The sequence below is a fragment of the Atractosteus spatula genome, chromosome 2 (genome assembly GCF_055471065.1).
Source record: "Atractosteus spatula isolate fAtrSpa1 chromosome 2, fAtrSpa1.hap1, whole genome shotgun sequence".
NCBI classification, from domain to species: domain Eukaryota; kingdom Metazoa; phylum Chordata; class Actinopteri; order Semionotiformes; family Lepisosteidae; genus Atractosteus; species Atractosteus spatula.
The window spans coordinates 58,642,048-58,662,887 of NC_142707.1; the positions used below are offsets into that span (position 1 = coordinate 58,642,048).

General features: G+C 36.5%; 1 protein-coding gene across 2 annotated transcripts in view; it reads right to left on the minus strand.

Annotated features, from left to right (window-relative positions):
- Positions 1 to 14,407: 14,407 nt before the first annotated feature.
- txlnba (taxilin beta a) overlaps positions 14,408 to 20,840 on the minus strand; it is a 36,773-nt gene continuing 30,340 nt past the window's right edge. For both annotated transcript variants that reach the window (XM_088928724.1, XM_088928734.1), the window contains exons 8-10: positions 17,274 to 17,366; positions 16,420 to 16,515; positions 14,408 to 16,220 (exon numbers count right to left, since the gene is read on the minus strand). In XM_088928724.1, coding sequence (XP_088784850.1) covers positions 15,738 to 16,220; positions 16,420 to 16,515; positions 17,274 to 17,366 — 672 coding nt within the window. In that variant the 3' untranslated portion in view covers positions 14,408 to 15,737. The remainder of the gene's footprint in view (positions 16,221 to 16,419; positions 16,516 to 17,273; positions 17,367 to 20,840) is intronic.

The window sequence follows — 20,840 nt, forward strand, 5'->3', positions numbered from 1 at the left end:
GCTCTTTTAAGCAGAATTGTAATACAGTTTCAATTTTAGTAGTTTTTAAAATGTCACATGTAAACTAAACAGTAGGAAGTTGGCACTTTAGCATGGTGTTCATCCTGCATTTTTATATTAGTGTGGAAAGGCCTTACTACAGATAGATAGCACCAGTTATGATCTACACCTCATTCCCTAAAACGTAACTAATTTTCCTTGTCCATTTTGCCCTCCTAGGCTTTAAAAAAAAAAGTAAATAGAAAGATTAAATCATTGAAAGACACCCTCTCATCCCCCCTCAGTTGGAGGAAAGAATTGTTCAAGACGTTTTGCAGTTGCTCCTTGAAGAGCTATGAGGGCAAGTTAAAAACCGGTGCACTGATTGTATATGGTATATATAAACACCATCCAGACAGAGCTAAATTAATTTGTATGTGTTATTCAAATCATGAAAAGAACATTAACGTTGTGGACCCTTATCTTAAGTTGTGGCTTAGACAGTTGTTGAAAAGTGGGCACTGATTCATCAGAATCTAGTATGGGCATGTACACGTGTACGTATATATGTAAACAGAATAAATGTAGCAATAGCAATGATTCATTGCAAATTTAACCATAAACTGGAATTAGACATAAAATATTTTTGGTGCTTTTAATAAACAACCTTTATATCTGATTGATTATAAACCTGAATTATCAGTATATCGGATTTGTAATTTGTGCTGTAGATTTTCACAAGGAAAAGCTTAAGCATTTTTATGATGCCATTTTTTGTTAGGAGGTGACAGTATAACTCTATAGCATACCAAAAAAGAGCAACCTCAATTTCTCACATGTCCCCCTGGCTCCATCACAGAAATCCTTCCCAGGAGGTAGCTCTTCCCTCCCCAAGATATCACACATTTGTGACAAGAAGAACAAATATTCATCTAACCTTCCAGGTCTGTTTTTAATCCAGCTGTTCTGATTTAGAGAAGACTGTGATGTTGCACAATACTTCTAAAGTAAATTCAGAAGTATGATAGTGCATAAAGTGCCTTGATCTTCTTCCCTCTCAGTAAGTTTTGTACAAATATAAAAATGGTGGCTACAGTATATTCCCTGCCGAACAAATTCATTATTAAGACTGAGGCCTTCCAGTAATTAACAAATCTTTGCAGATTATATGCCGTGGTTATGAAGATTTGAGACCATAATTAATCTCCAGATTTTCTACCAAAGATTTGTGAAGTGTCAACTAAAACCATACTGAAAAAATCCTTATTAAGAATATATTTTAAGAATTCTCTGGACAGAGCAAACCCATTCCACTCTTGCTTGGAGTAGACTGGCCTCTGTGATCTAGACATCACTAGTTTGAGTCTAGGCCATATCACTAGTTGCCTATGATGCCAGAATTGACCAAGACATGGCAGATAATTGGCAGAATTCTACAATGGAAGGGTTGGGATTGTGTCAGGGGTCTGATAGCTTTCAGCAACCGGTGTCTCTCATAACCTGCTGCTCGTGTGCAGGTGTTGAGTGACATTTTTTGAGAGAGCTTTTGCTTCTCCAAACAGTATGTGTGTTTTTTTTGAGGAACTGTGCAGCTTCCAACTTGATATAATTAATGGCTCTGCCACTGGGCATGTCAGAGTCACATGTACACCTCTGTCATTTTCTCCTGTGCAGGAACAGCAGCATTTTAAAACAATTGGTATATCCAAACTGTGTGGGCTTATAAAAAAGTGCTGATTATAAGTGAATATAATAACTAATCTAGTTGATGGTCCACATAACTCAGCTGTACAAAATAAATTGACCTGTAGATTTTAGGAAAACAATAAAATAATCTCCTAAAATTATATGATTTGGCTGAATCATATTTCATCAATCATATTTTTTTTCTTAGTATTTTTAGCTTACACAGCACCACAGAAATCCCTATTACAGAAAAACTAGTACTGATCTAATATTTTGTGTGAAGAGTTTAGTGTGGGGAGCTGTGTCAGCATTCAAAGTGCAAAGGAAGATGCAAGTGGTTAATTCTGCACTGAAAAGTAAAAGGAAAGATGATTAAATACAACATTTTGGCTGGGGAGCTGCCTTCAGGTCTGTGAAAAAGGGCTCCACAGCTGAAACTCCACAGCTTGTTTTTTTTGTTTCTTTATGCTTTTCATTGTGGATGTAACCTCTGTTTGTTCCTTTGTCATTTTTGTTTACTTTCGTCACAACTGCACAGAGCAAGGCTGAGTAAGTCCTAAATTGAAGTAAAGGCAAATAAGAGTGTGTAGGCTCCATGTCATAGCGTTGGTCTGTTTATTCACATTCTTCAATTTTTTATCTAAACAGACACATTCATAAACTGAAGAAAAAAAAAGTCTTACTCATTACTTTTAGGAGCAGATGTTGTTCTTGGAGATGCAGGACAGCTGTCGTTTTTGCAGCACTGTATGAAGAATCTGAAAAATAAGCATTTCGCTGTACTAGAAAGACACATGCTTTCTTACTGTTTGACAGCATGCAGACAAAAAGAAGTGGAGTGGAATGGAAGGGTTTAACGTCTGAACCTGAGGAAATCTTAAATGCGCAATACGTTAAGAACGGTTGTTTAGAAAGTGAAATAAATGTGGACAAATCTGTTTTGCCTTTTTGATACACACTGATTTTAGAGTTTGCACTGATAGCCTCCATTTACACTGCTACTCTGCTACTATTTTTAGTGTGTAAGAGGCAGGGGATATGGAACTGATAAGGCACCAGTTTGATCATCTTTAGGCCTAACAGTCTAACCAGTGCTCAATTACTGGGTTACTAATACTGTATGTCTGACATAAAGTCTTGGAACCTTGTTGGAGTGATGCTACATTTTGCATGTATAACCACTGACAAAACGTCTTTTGCATTTTGTTGTTGAGAAAACAGCGTGCTCCACAGTTTATTGCACTAAGCTTGCTTAAGCTCTGGTACACACTTTACAAAAATTTCAGAATTTATGTGAAATTACATGTTTCTAAGGACGCTAATGTTAGTGTTTTCATCCATTGGAAGCAATAAACTTGATAAGACCACCTTTTTTACCTTTAGGAAATCTTCAGAATTAACAGATTTGTTGCATCAAATGCGCTTTAAGTACTACTGTGTAGAACAATCTGTTGCAGTAATTATAATATTGTGTTGTAGGAATAATAGTTGAGGAAATACTATTGTAGAATCTATACATTTTGGACTCTTTTCTTTCTAGCTGTTGTGTGGTGCAGACCACATGCAGTACACCTTCCAAAGCCTGTTCTTAAAAAAATATTGAATTAAAATATAATGTGGTGTCCTACTACTCAGCAGAAACCAAGCCTTTGAAATCCAGACAACTGTAGGATACTTTTGAAAGGATTAGATTTTGTATCTGTCTCATTTGCCAAATATTCAGATTATAAAGGAAAAAAAAAACAAGTGTGCAGTTGAGCTTTGAGTTACTATAAGAAAATCTGCACTGTCTATCCAAAGTATTAGGAACTCCCTGGTCAAATGGATAGGCAGTGAATATCTAGTTTGCAGAAGGTCAGACAGACTTCAGTCACCTTCCCTAACCTGAACAATCCTCAGGTATCATCCCTGTTTGAGGCTGTTGGAACTGGTACATTCGATTCAATCCCATAGAACATTGGTCACATCACAACTTAAATTGAGGGCAATCATGCTTGAAAATAGGAGATAGGATGAGTCTGCAAATATTTCAAAAGCATGTGGATGAGATGTTACTTACTGTTGAAACTATTCCATTCCTCCTGCTCTTTGAGGCACAGTTTGTTATTCAAAGGAGATTCCAAATATTTTAGCTAATGACCCTAAAAAACATTATGTCTCTGGTTGTAAAGATGGTGAACTGAGAGAAAGTTTTATTTTGTTTTATTTGCCTGTTTCACAACCACAACTTGGTAGTTAGTGAAGTAACTTTTTTCTGAGGGTCTAAGGTAATAAGAATATGTAGTTAGTGAAGAGACATCTGTAGTTACTTTGAACTTGGGCTTTGCTAGGTGTTTGATCAGTATTTTATCTTAGTGCAATAATCCATCTGCATGCTCAGCTAAAAGTCCTCATCATTTGAAGAACTAGTGGAATTCAATTGTGTTTGTAGCATGTACCTTATTACCATGGTATTCTAGCTATTGTTTCTGTATAATGGGATAACTTCAGTACACATTTCTTGAAATGTTTTTCGTTTTTGTTTCTTTGAAACCTTTTTCGACAAACATTTTCAAGCAGAACATCACCTTTGTTGCACACTCCATGTTTGGAAGAGCACCACACTAAAAACTCTTAAACTAGTGATGAGATGCTGTGATAGGATTTAAATATGTTAAAAACTGTGGTGCTGCCTGCAAATTGAACTTTTAACAAATTTTAACAAAGAAAAATTACAGGAAAATAGCCATGTTCAAAAGAGGGTTTGGATGTTGAATAAGGAAGGAAAAGGAGAGTTTCATCCTCTGAACAACATATCATTTGAATTCATTATTTGATTTTCTGCTTGAAAAATAGAATAACCAGTAATATTCTCTCTATGTAAGATTTGCTACAGTCAGGTATTTATCTTTTATGTTTTGCCAATTTGGAATCACCACTTTTTAATCAGCTTCACTCACAAATATAACAATAATAATTCCTTAGACTTATATAGCACTTTTCTGGACACTACTCAAAGCGCTTTACAGGTAATGGGGACTCTCCTCCACCACCACCAGTGTGTAGCCCCCACCTGGAAGATTCTATGGCAGCCATTGTGCACCAGTACGCTCACCACACACCAGCTATCAGTGAGGAGGAGAACAGAGTGATGAAGCCAATTCATAGACGGGGATTATTAGGAGGCCATGATTGTTAAGGGCCAATGGGAAATTTGGCCAAGACGCCGGGGTAACCCCCTTACTCTTTTCTAGAAACACCCTGGGATTTTTAATGACCACAGAGAGTCAGGACCCCTGTTTCAATGTGTGGGGGACAAGGACCTGCATGCACTCCACCATTCCTACTGTTGGTCTGCTCACAATTTGCCAAGCTTCATGCTCCGCAGTATCTTAGAGGAGAGGTAACGTTGATCAGAGGACTATTGCAACTCTCCTGACATCGGTGCAAGCTCATGGCTGGCTGACAAGTCCCTTGGGTTGTTTTTGCAAGGCAAGCCGAAGGAACCTTAGCTGACCCAAAACCACCTCATTTCAGCTGCGCTTGCTCAATTGTTTGGGGGTATGCTGGCTACAATCTTCTCATGAGAGAGTTCTCTACAGCAATTATGAGCCAGTTTACAATTTACGCATTTTTTCTTTTTTAAATGTTTACATTGTGGTACTCATTGCTTTTTGTCTTAAAGAGACAGCTTGTCAGTATACAAACAATTATTTTTTAAAGCAGCAGAAATCAGAAGCATCTTCTTCAGACTCGTCAATTTTCTTTAAGTGGTCACATGATTGTTAATGAACCTTTAAGAATATTTCCTAATTGGCCAATGACTTTCAGATTTTCTTGAGAATGATTTCTTGAAGGGGAATCGAGATCTGCTCTGGGAAATGTTTCCTCTTTTTCTGGGAAACAAAAAATCAAAATCAAATATTCATACATAGTTTTGTATATTACATTTGACTTTGTGTCATTATTTAGATTTTGTGCAGAGTTCTGTGACAACTAAGACATTCAGGCAGTCATGAATTCTAAGGCTTTTTTTTCTATGAATAGAATGCTGTAAATGAAGTGGAATGATGATCAAACTGTAAAACAAGCCTACTGTATATGTACAATAAGTGCCCCAGGCAAGCAGGTTTTGAAAAAGGATTTTGTGATGTAAGGTCCACTTTAAAATAGGAGGTGCTATAGACAAGCAGTGATACTGTAATGTTGCATTTTTTATGCTGATTGCTATGAGGTTAACTTTTTATGTGAAAAATATTGTAATAGTGTTTTGAAACACAGCAGGCACTGGCTTGAAACAGGTACCCCAAATTCATTTCTAACATTCTTTTCGTGGTCCTTCAGTCTTTATTAATCATTAAAAAGGTTTTAAAACTCTATGATTCCTTAATGTTTTAAGGAATCATCATTAAAAAGTTATCTATGATCATGCAAACAAGCCTGTATGTCCTGTTAATATTTTTATCAAAAATGATTTTGTCTTATTCATGTTGCAGGCTTTAAACGAGCAGTATGCAGAAAACACAGTTATGTTTAATATCATCACTCACTTGAATTCTTCAGATTGTAATTTTTCGAATGTGCGAAGGCTGAGCTTTGGCTAATGGCTGAGTTATATACAATATGTTCAGTCATTGCTTATTAGTGGAAGACTTTCTTTCTGCATTTATATCCCAAATATATCTATCCACGGACAGATCAAAGCTACACATTTCTCTGTGAAAGTCTGCTATTGTTTTTTATTTTTCCAAAAAGTGATTTAGTTGATTCATTCATTTAGGAATAAGTAGAGAATGATTATCGAAGCATCTGATTGTTTTTAAGCATATATAATCACCTGCGCTAGTAACTGCTGTGTTTTAATAGCTGAAGTCATTAGTACCAGAATCTTTCAGGGAAGAGACCCATAATTCTCAACTGTTTCCCATGTGTTTTTTTTAAATCTGTATTGTATATTAAAATAGTATTGTATTCTTCTTGCAAGGTAATTAAAACCAGTGCTAAATGGTTGTTTGGATTTTAAAATTTTTGACTGGCTCTGGGAGTCTTTGTTTTTTAGATAAGAGTAATCTGAGATAGAGAAAGATCTGTAAGAGAGGAAAATTGAAAATAATCTGCGTCCAGGTTTCAGAGATATTATTTACTTTCATTAAACTGTGTAAAGGGCACAATACAGATCATACGTATGTATTGTTTTACTTTTTACAAATCTGTGTCTTTGATTAATACTTGTAGAATTTTTCAATTGAATTTTCAATTCAAGTTCAAAGTGGAGTTAGCTGGACTTTTCTTTCCTTCAGATTCTCCTTAACCTTGTTTCATGACTTGTATAGGATGCTACTTTTCATTAATTTGGACAATTTTCCTCTGGTATTTTTAATGAGCTCCACAGTTGCAATTAATTATTTTAGAGCCCTGTAACACATTACAACAGGCATTGGGGTCATCACAAAACACCTTTTTGATGTTGCTCACAGTTTTATGAAATAATCCGGTTGTGCTAAAGTGTTATTTGAGTTCCTAGCATTAAATTATATGAGGAAATACTAAATGTTCTGTTGAAATGCATTTCAGTATAGTTATGAGATTGTATAGTTTGCTTCTGGAAGAAACTTAGTTCAAAGAGAGATTATGTTATGTGGAAATAATGTTTCCTTTCTGTGGCAGATACATTTCTCATTTCATTGTGTGTCACTAACTAATGGGCATATTGAAAAGGCATTTAGTCTGTAAAATGTTTTTTACTTAGTTTTCCTTATTTTCATAAATGTTTTCTTTTTCTTCTTATTACTCCAGTATTGTCTGTTGTTCTTTATTCATTATAACAGGTTGAAAAGGTCATAATTTATACGCTGTACATGTGAAATGTTATAGACTGTTTAATGGGAAGATAAATTTAAATGTGAAACAAATACAGGCTAGGACAATTTAAATCTGAATCTAATGCCAAAGATCAAGTAAGCCAATGGGGGAGATTCCTCATTAGAAAAAAAAATCTTTGCCAATTTTTTTTATGTTCTATGTGTGTTAACATAGAACTATAGTGTTAACATGTTGTTAACTTTTTATAAGAGGATTACACAGAGTCTCAGTAGACTGATATCTTTTCACAAACTTTATGCTGTAAAGTTATTTAATTTTGAAAACCCATTTTCTATTAATTAAATATGCAGTAAAATGCAAAAATATACTTTTTTTCATTTTTATTTTCTGTATTGTAGGGGTTTTATCTGTTTTCATCATGGTTAATGAAAAAATAGATTACATAGAAAAACATCTAATAATATTTTTTTTCCTCCAACTTGGAACCTAAAAGAGAGAAATAGACACTCAAATACTGAAAGAAAAGGGGTCATACACTCTTTTTTCATCCCTTTTAGAAATCTTAGAAAATCTTAAATCCACATGAGAAAATTAATTGCTACCAGATAATTATTTAAATTACTTACTGTATGTAAATTTAACTTGTACGATTATTTGAAGCTTTAATAATGAAGAAACAACATTAAAATTAATATGGTGATATGGGGACTTCCCAACCTTTAATAATATTTAGTATGTACTTCATTATGTTTTTATTAGTGTGCTAAAGGTATTGAGGTTTATGGTTTCCATACGCAGTTGTAATTCCAGTAGCATATAATTTTCTTTCTTGTGACCAAAGAGGTTTAACAAAAAGACTTTTGCTAACAAAACTAAGCAAAACAAAGCATTTTGTTAAACCCTGAGGTCACGAAAAAGCAAACAATTTTTTACTGCAATTGCATCTTTATATATAATTTCTCTGTACATGTTCTAGCTCAGTATGAGGATGGTCATCTCCCACATGAATGTAGAAAGGCAAGACTGCTAATATAAAGCTAGTTAAAGCTTAGAGACTATTTTGTGTGACGTGTGAGGGCACTTTATTTTTTTAAACGCAGGACTATAACTGTAATTCGATTAAAAATGTTTAAAATTATATGACAAGCTTGACTTGTGCACATCAGTTTTTTAGTTCCTGTGTCTATTTTTTGTTTCTTTAACATTTTTGAATATTTAAAATGCAGTAAGAATGTGAATGATTTGAATTGACCACCCATTCAGCTCTCACATTCTTATTTTTTTTCTAACTTGGAGAAATTATGTAAAAAACTCAATAAAGGAATTCATTGTTTTTTTTAAATAAAGAATATTCACCATCATAAAAATGTAATCCACTCCATTTGTATTACTTTCTGTCCCTTATCAGATTGTAGATTCATTTTTCCAGAGCTGTCTTTCCTTTCATTGCAGAGCTGAAAGAACAGGTTGCGGTGTTCTGAAAAATATACAGTAGCATCATGCTTCTTCATCTGCTGCTAGAGCTGTTTACGCACCTGGAATGTTTCTTCGCAACATCCTAACACTTTTCTACAGTGAAGATTTAAAGTCTTGCAGTCTGCTTGCAAGTGGTCATCTCTCGTACGGTGTGTTTTTGGTAGGGTAGGTGTTATTATTGGTAATTTTCCATTGCAGGGATATGGGCAATAAAAAGCAATCACAGCATTTGATGTGTCTGTTTATTTTTCATTGGAATCCTGGAAGTGAACCAATGAAACCACAGAAGACTTCGTTATGAGGCCCAAACCAAAAATATTGCATGAGGGAGAACAACACGAAAATGCAGGGAGGTAGACCTTAATCGTATATGTAAAAAAGAAGTTATTTGTCTTTTTAAAATTATATTACAATAGAAATAAAAATACTTAAAACAGCTCCAGGAAATTAAAAGAAGCATTTCATTTTTTTTTTCATAAACATGCTTCATGTTTTATTAAAATGTGAGACCTGTTAAGGTTTAATTTTCTTCATTACACTTTGTTCTTCTTATTTAAATTCAATGAAGTAATCATCTCCTAGTGAAAATATGGTTCCATGAATAATTCAATCATTACAAGAAGCAGTCAGTATCAGTTTGAAAAGGAACACGTAAAGGTTTATTCCATACTGAAAAGAAAAGAGACACAATGTTTTGGCAGTGGATACTTCTTCAGGTGTGAAGAAAATTAAAAACATTTTTTTTAATGTAGACTGAACAGAGACTTGGTATGCCTTTTCCATGATGTAAAATAATATCACTGTTTAGATAATCACAAAGCTGATTAATTACTGTTTAACAAACTCATAATTCTCATAAAAGAGGAAAAGACTTGCAAACTGTGGACCATTTTTGTCTTAATAAAATCAGACTGATTTAGTATAACAAAATACTGTGGTGGTAAAAGTGTGGCAGTAATTGTTTGCAGGACCATGTAAGACATTGAATTGTAGTGTTTTCCCACAAGAATATTATCCCCAATGCCCTTAATTAACCTAAGATATCAGTTTAATGCATACATTCATTACATTGACATACTACTTTGGCAGGATTTTTTAGTATTGTCAGGGTTTCACTTAAAAGGAGCTTGACTTTGTTAACCTTAAACAGAGATTGTGCACTTACAGTGCCATCCAGATTTGTTAATGTTTTCAATGAAATAGGAACAAAAAACAGCATGTAACAGTGAATTATGGACTGGATAATGTCTTGTTGAAAAATCTAAAACTTATATAATCTGTAATCTTAATAGTATTGTACACATCAAAGTCTTAGTTATCATAAATAATTGATTTCCAGAAAACATAAGGAATAAATTTATTCACACTCAGGTAGTTAATTTTTTGTGAAAATTTTAAATAAAAATTTTGTGCTGCTTTTCTGGCATAAATTATACTGACAAAATGACTCCTCTTTAGTGAATACAGTACACAGAAGTGAAAACTAATTTAAAGGGCTTTTAAAATTGATAGCCACAGACACATTTCAATTCCATTCCATTCCATTCAGAATACTTTATTCATCCTCAGAGGGGCATTTTTTTTTTATTTGTGGAGGCTGGACTTCTTTTCACAAAACATTGACTTTTTGTAGAACATTGTATTATTTCATGATATAAACATACACCTGAAGACTGTAACTCTAACATAATTGTTGAAATGTTGGGGATTTCTGAGAGCAAAACAAAAAATCACCTTCTGGGGTTATAGACCATCCACCAAGAGGTAATTGATTCATGCTTTGTGGACTTCTAGTTTTGCTAAAGGGGTGACAATCCGGCTGTATGGACAAAGTGGTCCTTCTTTCTCTAGTGAGATGAGCCAAGATGTGGCTGGGAGGACAGTGAAGACATAAATGGTGGAGGGCAGGTAAGCAGGGGATGCTGGGAAGCTAAATCTAATGTCTCTTTATTTGGAGGAGAAAGCAGGTGATTGAGTTGATGGTCCACTTCTTGAGCTCAGGTTCAGGTGTTCAAGGTTTAAAATACTCTGTACACCCTGTTCCTACTTGATGTTTAGTTCAGCTCCCTATTGACCCATATTCTCAGATTTACACATGTTATCCTGGTTCTCATACTTACTCTCCATATGTTGTATTCTTAAGTCTAAATAAAGAAAAGTCACCCAGGAAGTGGAAAGAGAGCACCAGATTGCCAGAAATCTGTGTCCAGTACAGCTCTATGTGCTCTGACCTGTTTACTGTTAAGCTCTATGTCTATTTCCTTAGTAAGACCACTGCTGAGATTTTTTAAACAGGCTTTTTTCTTGTTTTATGCTTCCTTTTGCAAAATTACAATTAACATGTTTACTCTTTTTGCTTGTCATTTGGTGTTAAAGACAGATAAAAGGAGATGCGAGTTCACAGAAGGTTCATTTTTGTCTAATGTCTGGTGTCCTAAAGATCTGAAAATAATGTTTCTCTCTATAATCTACAGTATAAACAAAGTTACTGCATGTGTTTCTTATTGCCAGTATAAACATTTGTTTTATTACTTTGCATCTTTAAAAAAATAAAATAGAAATTCCATTCAAAATTTAATTTTATAATTATCAATGATTATCATTATAGAAAAAGAATAATTTCCCCAATATATCAATTCTTAGGATTTTAAGATGTTTATGTCCTTTCAGGGATACAAAGTAGAAGTTAGGTGAAACTTGTGTAGAATAAAGACATACATTAAAAGACATTAAATGCAAAGATAATTTTTGTTCATACATACAGTAGGCCCCATCTTGTGGCCACAACTTCAAAGTGGAACTTAAACTTCTATAAAGAGTTGATTTTCAAACACTAAACTCTGAATATAATTCATGGACATGTCTTCCTATGTTTGTTATTGTTAAAAAATCTTGAAATGAATACTGTTACAAACTTTGTTGTGCTTATGTATTTTGTAATGGATATGAAGTTTCTTCAAAGGGTCTGAATTTCCCAATTAAGATTCCCAAATAAGAACTATTACAGTATGTATTGCATATAAAGGTTTGGGAAACAGAATGTTTGCAAGCTAAACCAAAATATGTATATTTATGCATCTTTAACGGTATTATAAGTGCTTTTACATGGTTTTCAAGTTGTAAAACAAAATGAAATATTCAGGTTCACCCCAGTTGCCATGGACACCGATTGACAGGAGACTCCCATCACTTCCAGGTGTTTTAAGGATTGTTAAGGATTTTAGCTCTGACTGAAGCTCCATTTCCTAGCTTTGGTCCTGTGTTCTCATTGTCAAGTGAAAGCAACACGCTGTGTAATATTCCCTGTCCAACTTCAGCCCCAAGATCTAATAAGGTACATTTGAGCGAACTAACTAGTTCAGTTCTCCGCGCAGCTGAAGTCATTAAGCTGGCAGCATCTAAGATCAGTGCAGTGAGTCCTGTTCCTGCTTCCGTGGCAGAAGGAAGCCCTCTTCCAGTTCTGCCCTCTGATCCCGGAGTTTCCGTGGCAGTAGCATGAAAAAGCTCCCTCTAACTGGAGCCTTAGTAAACCCAGTGATCTGAGCCCTCCTAGTCCCGAAATACACTTTTCTATGCAAGATACTGAAGCTACTGCTGAGTTCACCCCAGAGCAGCAGCCAGCTGTTATTGAGAAGTGCACTGATAATGTTTTTCACAAAAAGACCCAGGATCTACCTGCTCTTCATACTGCTCTATGAAATAACAGTCTGAATCTTTGTCTCCTGAAAACCTCTCTCCTTCTGAACAGACCCAGGGCCGCTGTATACATCATCTTCCTAACCTCCCCACCAAGTCACTCCCTGAAACTCCACTCCCTAAAGATGTCTTGTTTTTTTTTTGTCTAGTAGAAGATCCTCCTGACAACTCTGCCCCTGACAAATCTGCTATGGATCCTGAGCCCCTGGTCCCACCCTCCTGTGTCTCTGGTGTTTCCCTACTCCATTCCCATTTCCCCTGGTACCCTGCCTGTCAAATTAGTTGTCCCCCCCTGTACCAAGATCAGGGTGCTGCAGTGGAGCTGGCTTTCTGACTGGCTAGATTGCCTGCTTCTCTTACGGACTGCTTCCAAGAGGTCTCTACCCCCCATTTTGAGTATAACTCTCTAGCTTGACGTTCATGTAAAGTGTTTCGTATTGCCTGGATTTTGATGCTTAAGGGGTGTACTGTCAGGCTCACATCAGGAAAGTGCTAGCATTGGTGTGGCACCCAATGCCACATATTGGATATAATATCAGACAGATAAATAGGGAGTATGACAATCATGGTATCCTAATAATCCCCATCTATCTTAATGACATGTATTAACAGAGTCCTTTCATATTGTATATTTTCATCTAATGAATGCTAGGTTATATAAGATCTTTTTTTAACCAAATATACATGTCCTGTATTAAAGTCTGTGTGTACTGAAACATTGACAGCATCTTATAAACGTCTTTGCAGCAGAAGGTATGTGTCCTTCTCCCCAGATTGCTTTTGTATTTCCTTGCCATACCTAGTACATGCTGTTTGACCTGCTTGCTCTGGGCTTAATTCTTGCATGTCTCATGGTGCTACACTGCTGTACAATATTCCTTACTGTTGATACAAAGTAACTAGATAATAATAATAATAATAATAATAATAATAATTGCTTACACTTATATAGCACTTTTCTGGACACTCCACTCAAAGCGCTTTAGGTAATGGGGATCCCCTCTACCACCACCAATGTGCAGCATCCACCTGGATGATACGACGGCAGCCATAGTGTGCCAGAATGCTCACCACACATCAGCTATCAGTGGGGAGGAGAGCAGTGTAATGAAGCCAATTCATAGATGAGGATAATTAGGAGACCATGATTGGTAAGGGTAATGGGTAATGGGAAATTTGGCCAGGATGCCAGGGTTACACCCATACTCTTTTCGAGAAATGCCCTGGGATTTTTAATGACCCCAGAGGTTTTACATGTCATCCAAAGGACGGCGCCTGTTTACAGTATAGTGTCCCCCTCACTAAACTGGGGCATTAGGACCCACATGGACCGCAGGTTGAGCGCCCCCTGCTGGCCCCACTAACACCTCTTCCAGCAGCAACCTTAGTTTTTCCCAGGAGGTCTCCCATCCAGGTACTGACCAAGCTTATTGTGAGTTGCAGAGTGATATGGCTGCTGGCCATACAGATAAACACCAAACAGTATGTGTATGGGCATACATGAAGCATACATCAGCCTCCCCTCCAATTTAAGACACCAGTTGAAATACTTATAGTGGAGACACAAAAGGGTCTCCCAGCTCTTGGGTTTGAGGTTTGATTCTGGACTAAGGTGCCATCAGTACAGAGTATGAATGCCATCTCTGTGTTCATACAGGTTTGTATTGGATACTCCATGCTTCCTCTCTAGATGCAAGGCCCTTCTGTAGAATAAGCAGTATTCTGAATGGATAAATGACTGAGTAGTGGCACAAAAATCACACCTGTGTGACTCAAATGCTGTATATTTTATTTATAATAACAATAAATATAGTCACACTAATAGAAGTGGGAGCAGAATATTTTTTTCTTTCAAGAAAGAAATGCTGTGGGGGCACATGCAACGTTATGCTGTGTTTTTTTGTTGCAGTTTTTACAAGTTTCATCCTTTTTGTTCCCCCCAGCCTCATTCGCACCCAACTCATATACAAACACAACAAAAACAGGCTTAATTTTTCACTCATTTTGTCAACCTCCATAAATAACCTGCTGTATCCAGTCCTTTGATGTCACGACTGAATCTGCAGTATGTGTTACCATGACAACATGAGTGTCCCTGACATCATGCTTGTTGCTGTGCCCTGGCTGGAGCAGCTTGTTGTTGCTGCTAGTAACACAGTTATTTCCCTGAAAAAGGCTATCACAGAAGAAAAGCACAGCATCCCTCCACTCAAAACAAAGGATGTCTGATCAGTATTCATTGGAGAGGTATAAGTCCCTTAAGTTATATTTTGCTTATTAATTATAGTTATTTTGTGGTTTTGGAGTGTTATTCAGGACTGCTGAATGCTTGTAAGGAAAGAAAAAGAATCAGTATTAGTATAAACACAAACTATGTATGCAACTTTAATGCAACAAAGGCTTAGTGTCGAAGGGGCTTTTTTGCCTTCGTATGTTTGGGTATATCCTGAAATCAGAGTTCACTAGGAAGGTCAACAAGGGCAAAAATAAGTAAAAATGGAGTAGTATAAACTTAGTTGAAAATATATGACATGTAATAAAGAGACCTAAAATAATTAAAACAGCAAAAAGGTAGATCCAACATAATACCTGTGCAGACCAAAACTTGAGCTACTAAAACTTTTAGTCCAAGAACCGCTTTAAGATAATGGGTTATTCAGTCTGTATTTCAATTAATTTGAGGTTATTATTGTTAATTTGAACAAAAAAGATTTGTTCAAATTCTACAATGTGTGTGAATAGGTACATTTTCCTAATATATGTTTTGAAGAAAGCAATTGTCTCACTGGAAAATACAAATCTTTTCTGATAAAAAGCCTTTTCTAAGAGTTTAAACTTTTTATGGATAGTGAGCCCATCTACAAGTCCCTGTAGTTAAGGTTCTTAACACTGCTTCCTGCCCTAGGTAGACTTTGCACTCTAATTGTTATAAAATCCATTACAACATTTTCATTTTACATTAATCATGAAAAAAACTTAGTTGTAGTACTAGAAAATACTGAGCCACTATTGGGCTAACAACTTGAATAATAGCATCAAACAAGGAAAGGCACTTTAGGCAGTCATACAGAATCTAACTTCCATTTCCAGGTTGATTATTAGTCTACTGCTTCTACATCACTGTTCATCTTCTCCTGTGTGGTACATGGCTTGGTGTTGTCAGGTTCTTCTGGGTTACCATTAGAAATTGGAGGAACTGGATCGGGTTTGGTTGCATTACCTAACTCTGCTGCCTCTTGAGAAGGCTTTGCACATGTGGCCTCTGAAGCTTCAGAGTCCTCTAAGCTATCAGAACTCTCAGGAGGCTCTTCCAAGACATGGGAGACCATGAAGGAGGCAGCTATGTTCTGCAGGCGAGCTTCTTCAGCCTTCAAAGCTATCAGCTCTTTGGGCCAGGTTAATTCTTCAGTTAATTCTTCTTTCACCACTTCTTCTTTCTCCTTAGACTCCTCTCTCACATTCCGGACTTCTGCAATCTTCTTGTAAAGCGTAGTTCTCTCATCCTGCAGGGCCCGGCACAGGTTCTCAAGCCTCTGGATCTTCAGTGAGAAACATTCGAACTCTTTGTCCCTTAGAGCTTTCTGCAGAAATAGGAGAAACACAATAAGGGCTGTACCAGTCCTTATACCAGATTTTCTCCTGTATCAAGAATTGTGAAGTTAAACACAACATTAATTAAATTTGATTCTCTCCTACCGAAACTTGAGGTTTTTATTCTAAATCAGATTTGTTTCCTTTAGACAGCTGAGTCCTGAATATATACAGTATCAAACTTCTCACCTCTTCAATCATATCCACAAGAGCCTTGTTACTGCTCTCAAAGCGAGTCCTCCAGACGGTTGATTCTTTCTCTAACTTTTTCATTTTTTTCGTCATCTGCAAAACCAAGTGTGAAAGAGAAAACATATATACAAGACAGCTAAAAAAAATAAACAAAATTTATTCTGCACTAATTACAACAGGTGATTTTAATTTCAGTGTTGTTTCCAGGATTTGATCACAATCACTGCTTTCTACTGTACTTTTGATGGTTTTATTACCAGTGTTTCTTTACAATGAGCTTCTTTCATATTCATAATTATGGTTTAACATAATCTTAAACAAGCCAGTAACGTAGAAGACAAGCTGCTCATAAAATCATTGTAACATTAAGAAGGGAAAAAAATTAGAACTGAAACTGCCTAATGACTTTCTTTAGATTTTGCAAAGAGTACTGCATTATTTCAAAGTCAACCTCCTAGACAAAAAACAGGATAGGATACAAGAAGACATTCTGCAACTTACAGTCTTTAGCAAGGGTGAGTGGAAGGGGTAGGAGAACTAACAACTGTTTACTAAAATAAAACAATCCTTGTTTTTGCTTTGTATAATACTTTTAGATTTTACTTAACTTGTGTCTTTTTTAATCAATCTATATTGGCTTTCACTAAGTACTACCCTAAAGGTTGGATAAGATTAATCAATAGAGGCAACTTCATGGACCTGAGTATTAAAAACGAAAGACGCTGATTCATGATGTAATGTATTTTTAAAACATGTCAGCTAAAACGTCATACAGCCCTAAGACAAATTTAAAGGGATCTGTTTGTATGAGCCTTTCCATGCTTTTCAGAACTGAAATGTGTTGCACTAACCTTATCCATTTCCTGCTTGAAATTTGAAAACACATCATTGCTCTTGGCTAATGACCCCTGGAACTCTTCAAACTTTTCAGAGTACAGTGTGAGCTGGAGAAAGATGGAAAAAATAAAACCTGAATGGAAAGAAACTCCAAGGAATACTAAAAAAGGAATTAGACAAAAAATATTTCCAGAGCACAGCACTAAAAAGACAACTAAGACCCAGCAAAAGGGGCATTTATTAGAGTTTCATACAATATTTGAAATAATAGCTTTAATCAATAAAATATGATACTCTCCACTAAATGAAACCATACAGGTAGACATACATTAAATAACACTGTTGAAAAATGATATGTCAAAAAGTGAGTAATAAAACTTGTAAATAACTGACATAGAACATATTTAGAAACCAAACCATGTACAAATCTGTATTCTTTACTCAAATGAGGTTGTTTACAACTTTAAAAATAACCTTTTTCTCTTTGATTACAAATGTATAAAATGTAAAAACAGGAGAACAGTCTATGAATGTCTACAGCTCCTCAACTTACACAATTTACACAATTAAAGCAATTGGGACAACACATTTCCATTTCAGTAGATGATCAAGTTCTAATAATGAAACGAGCCAGCAAATATACAGGCATAGTATGATGAATACTTTGGTATTAACTGAACTGACAAAGGAAATGACAGTGCTGACCAAAGCTCAACTAAGACACAGCCCCCAAAATGTACCCCTTAACACCATAGCAGAATTGTTAATGAAAGATTTTATTATGAGCTGTAGGGTATCTGGAACAGTTTCGACATATGTGAGGTAAGCTTTAAAAGATCAGTGATCTAAGGTTTGATGGTGGAGACTGGCATTTCATGATAGGCTGCAGAATTAGTTAGCACTCTGGGGGCAATATAGGAAACAGTGCCAAGTAAGAATTTGCTGGTTATTGTTAATGAACCAGGGATCAGATGAGATAGCTGATGGGGTGAACAAAGGGAATCGTGGCAATGAAGAGACTCACCAGGACTGATTCCAGAATTGAGTTGAGATAGTAAATGTAAACATCCTGCTTTAACTGATCAGTCTTGCAGCTTTTAAGGTGTAAATAAGAGCAGATAGAAAAGTCTGAGAAACAGGGGTATAGACGGGGGTGGATAGTATTTGCAGTCACAAATTTGGAGCATTGCAGGAAATCACAGAATAGAGAAAGATTAAATGCTTTGAAAGTCATATCAACTAGAAAGGGTTCGGAGGCAAGAAAATGCTGTATGTTAGTATTTCAATGGAATGTTTTTACATGGTGAAGACAACATTTTTGAATCATTTGAGTAGAAAGAAGACTAATGATTAGGTTAAAGTAGAATGTTTCTGTGAGTTTTTACAGAGCAATTCTAATTGTTATTAGAACAGTGCAAAGTTAGGAGGTCAAATGTGGGAAGAGGATGTTGAAATTTGAAAGGTTTCACTGGACTTTTTCCATGCAGACTAAGTAGTAGAAAGTGTAGAGTGTGATACTCTGGAGAATAGCTTCCTGAGAGACAGTGATGAAAGACATTGAGAATTGGATTCCAAATACAGACAAATCAGCATTATTGCTTGGTTCACATCTGGAAAAATCCAAAATTCAGCAAAGACCCTGTATTTCTAAAATTGAGAATGAGAAAGAAACAGCAATCGTGTTTGAGTACCCAGGGATATGAACAGTTCAATTTATAAATTGGTTACTTGCGGAAACCCAGGTGAATTTTTTCAAAGATATCAAATGGGAATCGGGAGGTAAAGAGCACTGCTGTGGAATGATGCACATAGCATAATTCAAGTAACTGAGAAGAGAGAAACTCAGGCGTTGTACCTGAGTGTGAAAGGTGGAGTGGAATTTAATAATATAGTCATGTTTTGTTTGCTTTAAGAGTTGTCTTCAAGAATGATCCCCCAAAAAGTAAACATTAAACCCTTCTACATCATCTCTGAACTTAAATGAACTGATACATTTGAAAAGAATTGAGTGTGTGGAATGGATAAGAAGAGTCATCTCAGAATCAAAGAAATGATCTTTTAAATGGAAGATTTTTAGGAAAATCCATGAAGAGCCTTGGAAAATTTTTACTGTTCTGGCACCTTAAAGTGAGATAAAGAACAGAAAAAAAATGTGAAAACACAGTAGTCAATTTTGGGGGACCAACCTGGAGCAATTCTGCAATGCAATGTGAAGCATGTGGCCGGTGGAGTTGAATGTATAGCAGGGACCTTACCATTTTTTAATCGTGATGAGGGTGGGAGAATCGGAAAGGGAATGACTGGTGCAGTAAAGAAGACTAGAGATAGGGGAGCTGGAGAGGGGAGAATCACAGACTGAGCACTGTAGTGATGTACATACAGTAGTGGATCCCCTTTTGGGAATGTGCTCAAGAAATAGTCACTGTCGATGAGTAGGAGTTCACATTCCCCTCAGGAATGCCTGTCGTGGGAGCCCAGGCAGCCATGAATGCTGGCAGAAGCAAGGGAGGGGAGAAAAGAGGGCTGACACTGAACTGGACACCAGTGGGGGGGTACAGTAGGTTTGGGCTGGTCGAGTGGGCTGTACACAGAGCACAGGCACCAGAAATGGTGAGGGATGTGAACAAGGTGGACTAGACGCAGAGCAGACTGACGCTGGTGGTGGCTGGAGTGAGTGTCAGCAACTGGGGAAAGGGGCACTCCTAGAGGGACTGTAGAAAATGGATTGGGAAGACGAAAACAGCAAAGATAGGCTAGGGCCATAGGGTAGGACACTCCACCAGAAATGGAGAGAGGAGGAGGGGTGAGAGCAAAAGTGCAAGAGGTGGGAGCAGCAAATTGGGGAGTTGACATTTCAGGAGAGACAGAGGAAGAAGATCTGGCCATAGTTGTTTAGATTTTTAGGAGTGACATCAGGAGAATCTGGAAGAACCAGCCGACATCATAGCAAGAGCTAGGAACCAGTTGTTTTCCCTGGAGAGGGTGAGGTCGAAGAGCTGCTTGTTTAAGATGGTGAGAAAGGTACTTCTATCCTGGCTTGGAAGAAATGAACATTTCTTTGGATCACCCAGTCCAGCTTTGCTAGGAATGGCGATGGGAGGATGAGGATAAATCCAAGTAAGGAGTGTGGAAGAGGTACAGGACCACAGTAGCAATGAGGTCAGCTCTAGTAATGCTTGGTGCAAGAGATGTTTCCTTCTCTGACTAAAGGAATGCTGCATATTAAAAAAGATGGAGATGTAGATGTAAAGATGTAGAGTAATGGGCAACCAGCGAGTTTTTATGTAGGAGTTGATTTATACCTGTATATCAATGTAGGAGAGAGGAAGTGCAAGATTAAATTTTGACCTCCTCCCCTTCCTTGGTTAATTAACAGGTGGAAAATCAAAAGAAACTCAGGAAACTCATCCCTGACAGTTTAATCAGAATAGTGATTTGTTGAAAATGACTCACAAAGTGTTTAACTGAACTGCAGTAATACTTTTTGTGTCAGTACTCTCCAGGATCTACATGGAACAAGTCTTGCTCTCGGAGGCATCCAAATTCAGCAATGGGTATTGATACACCGGCTGGTATCATAC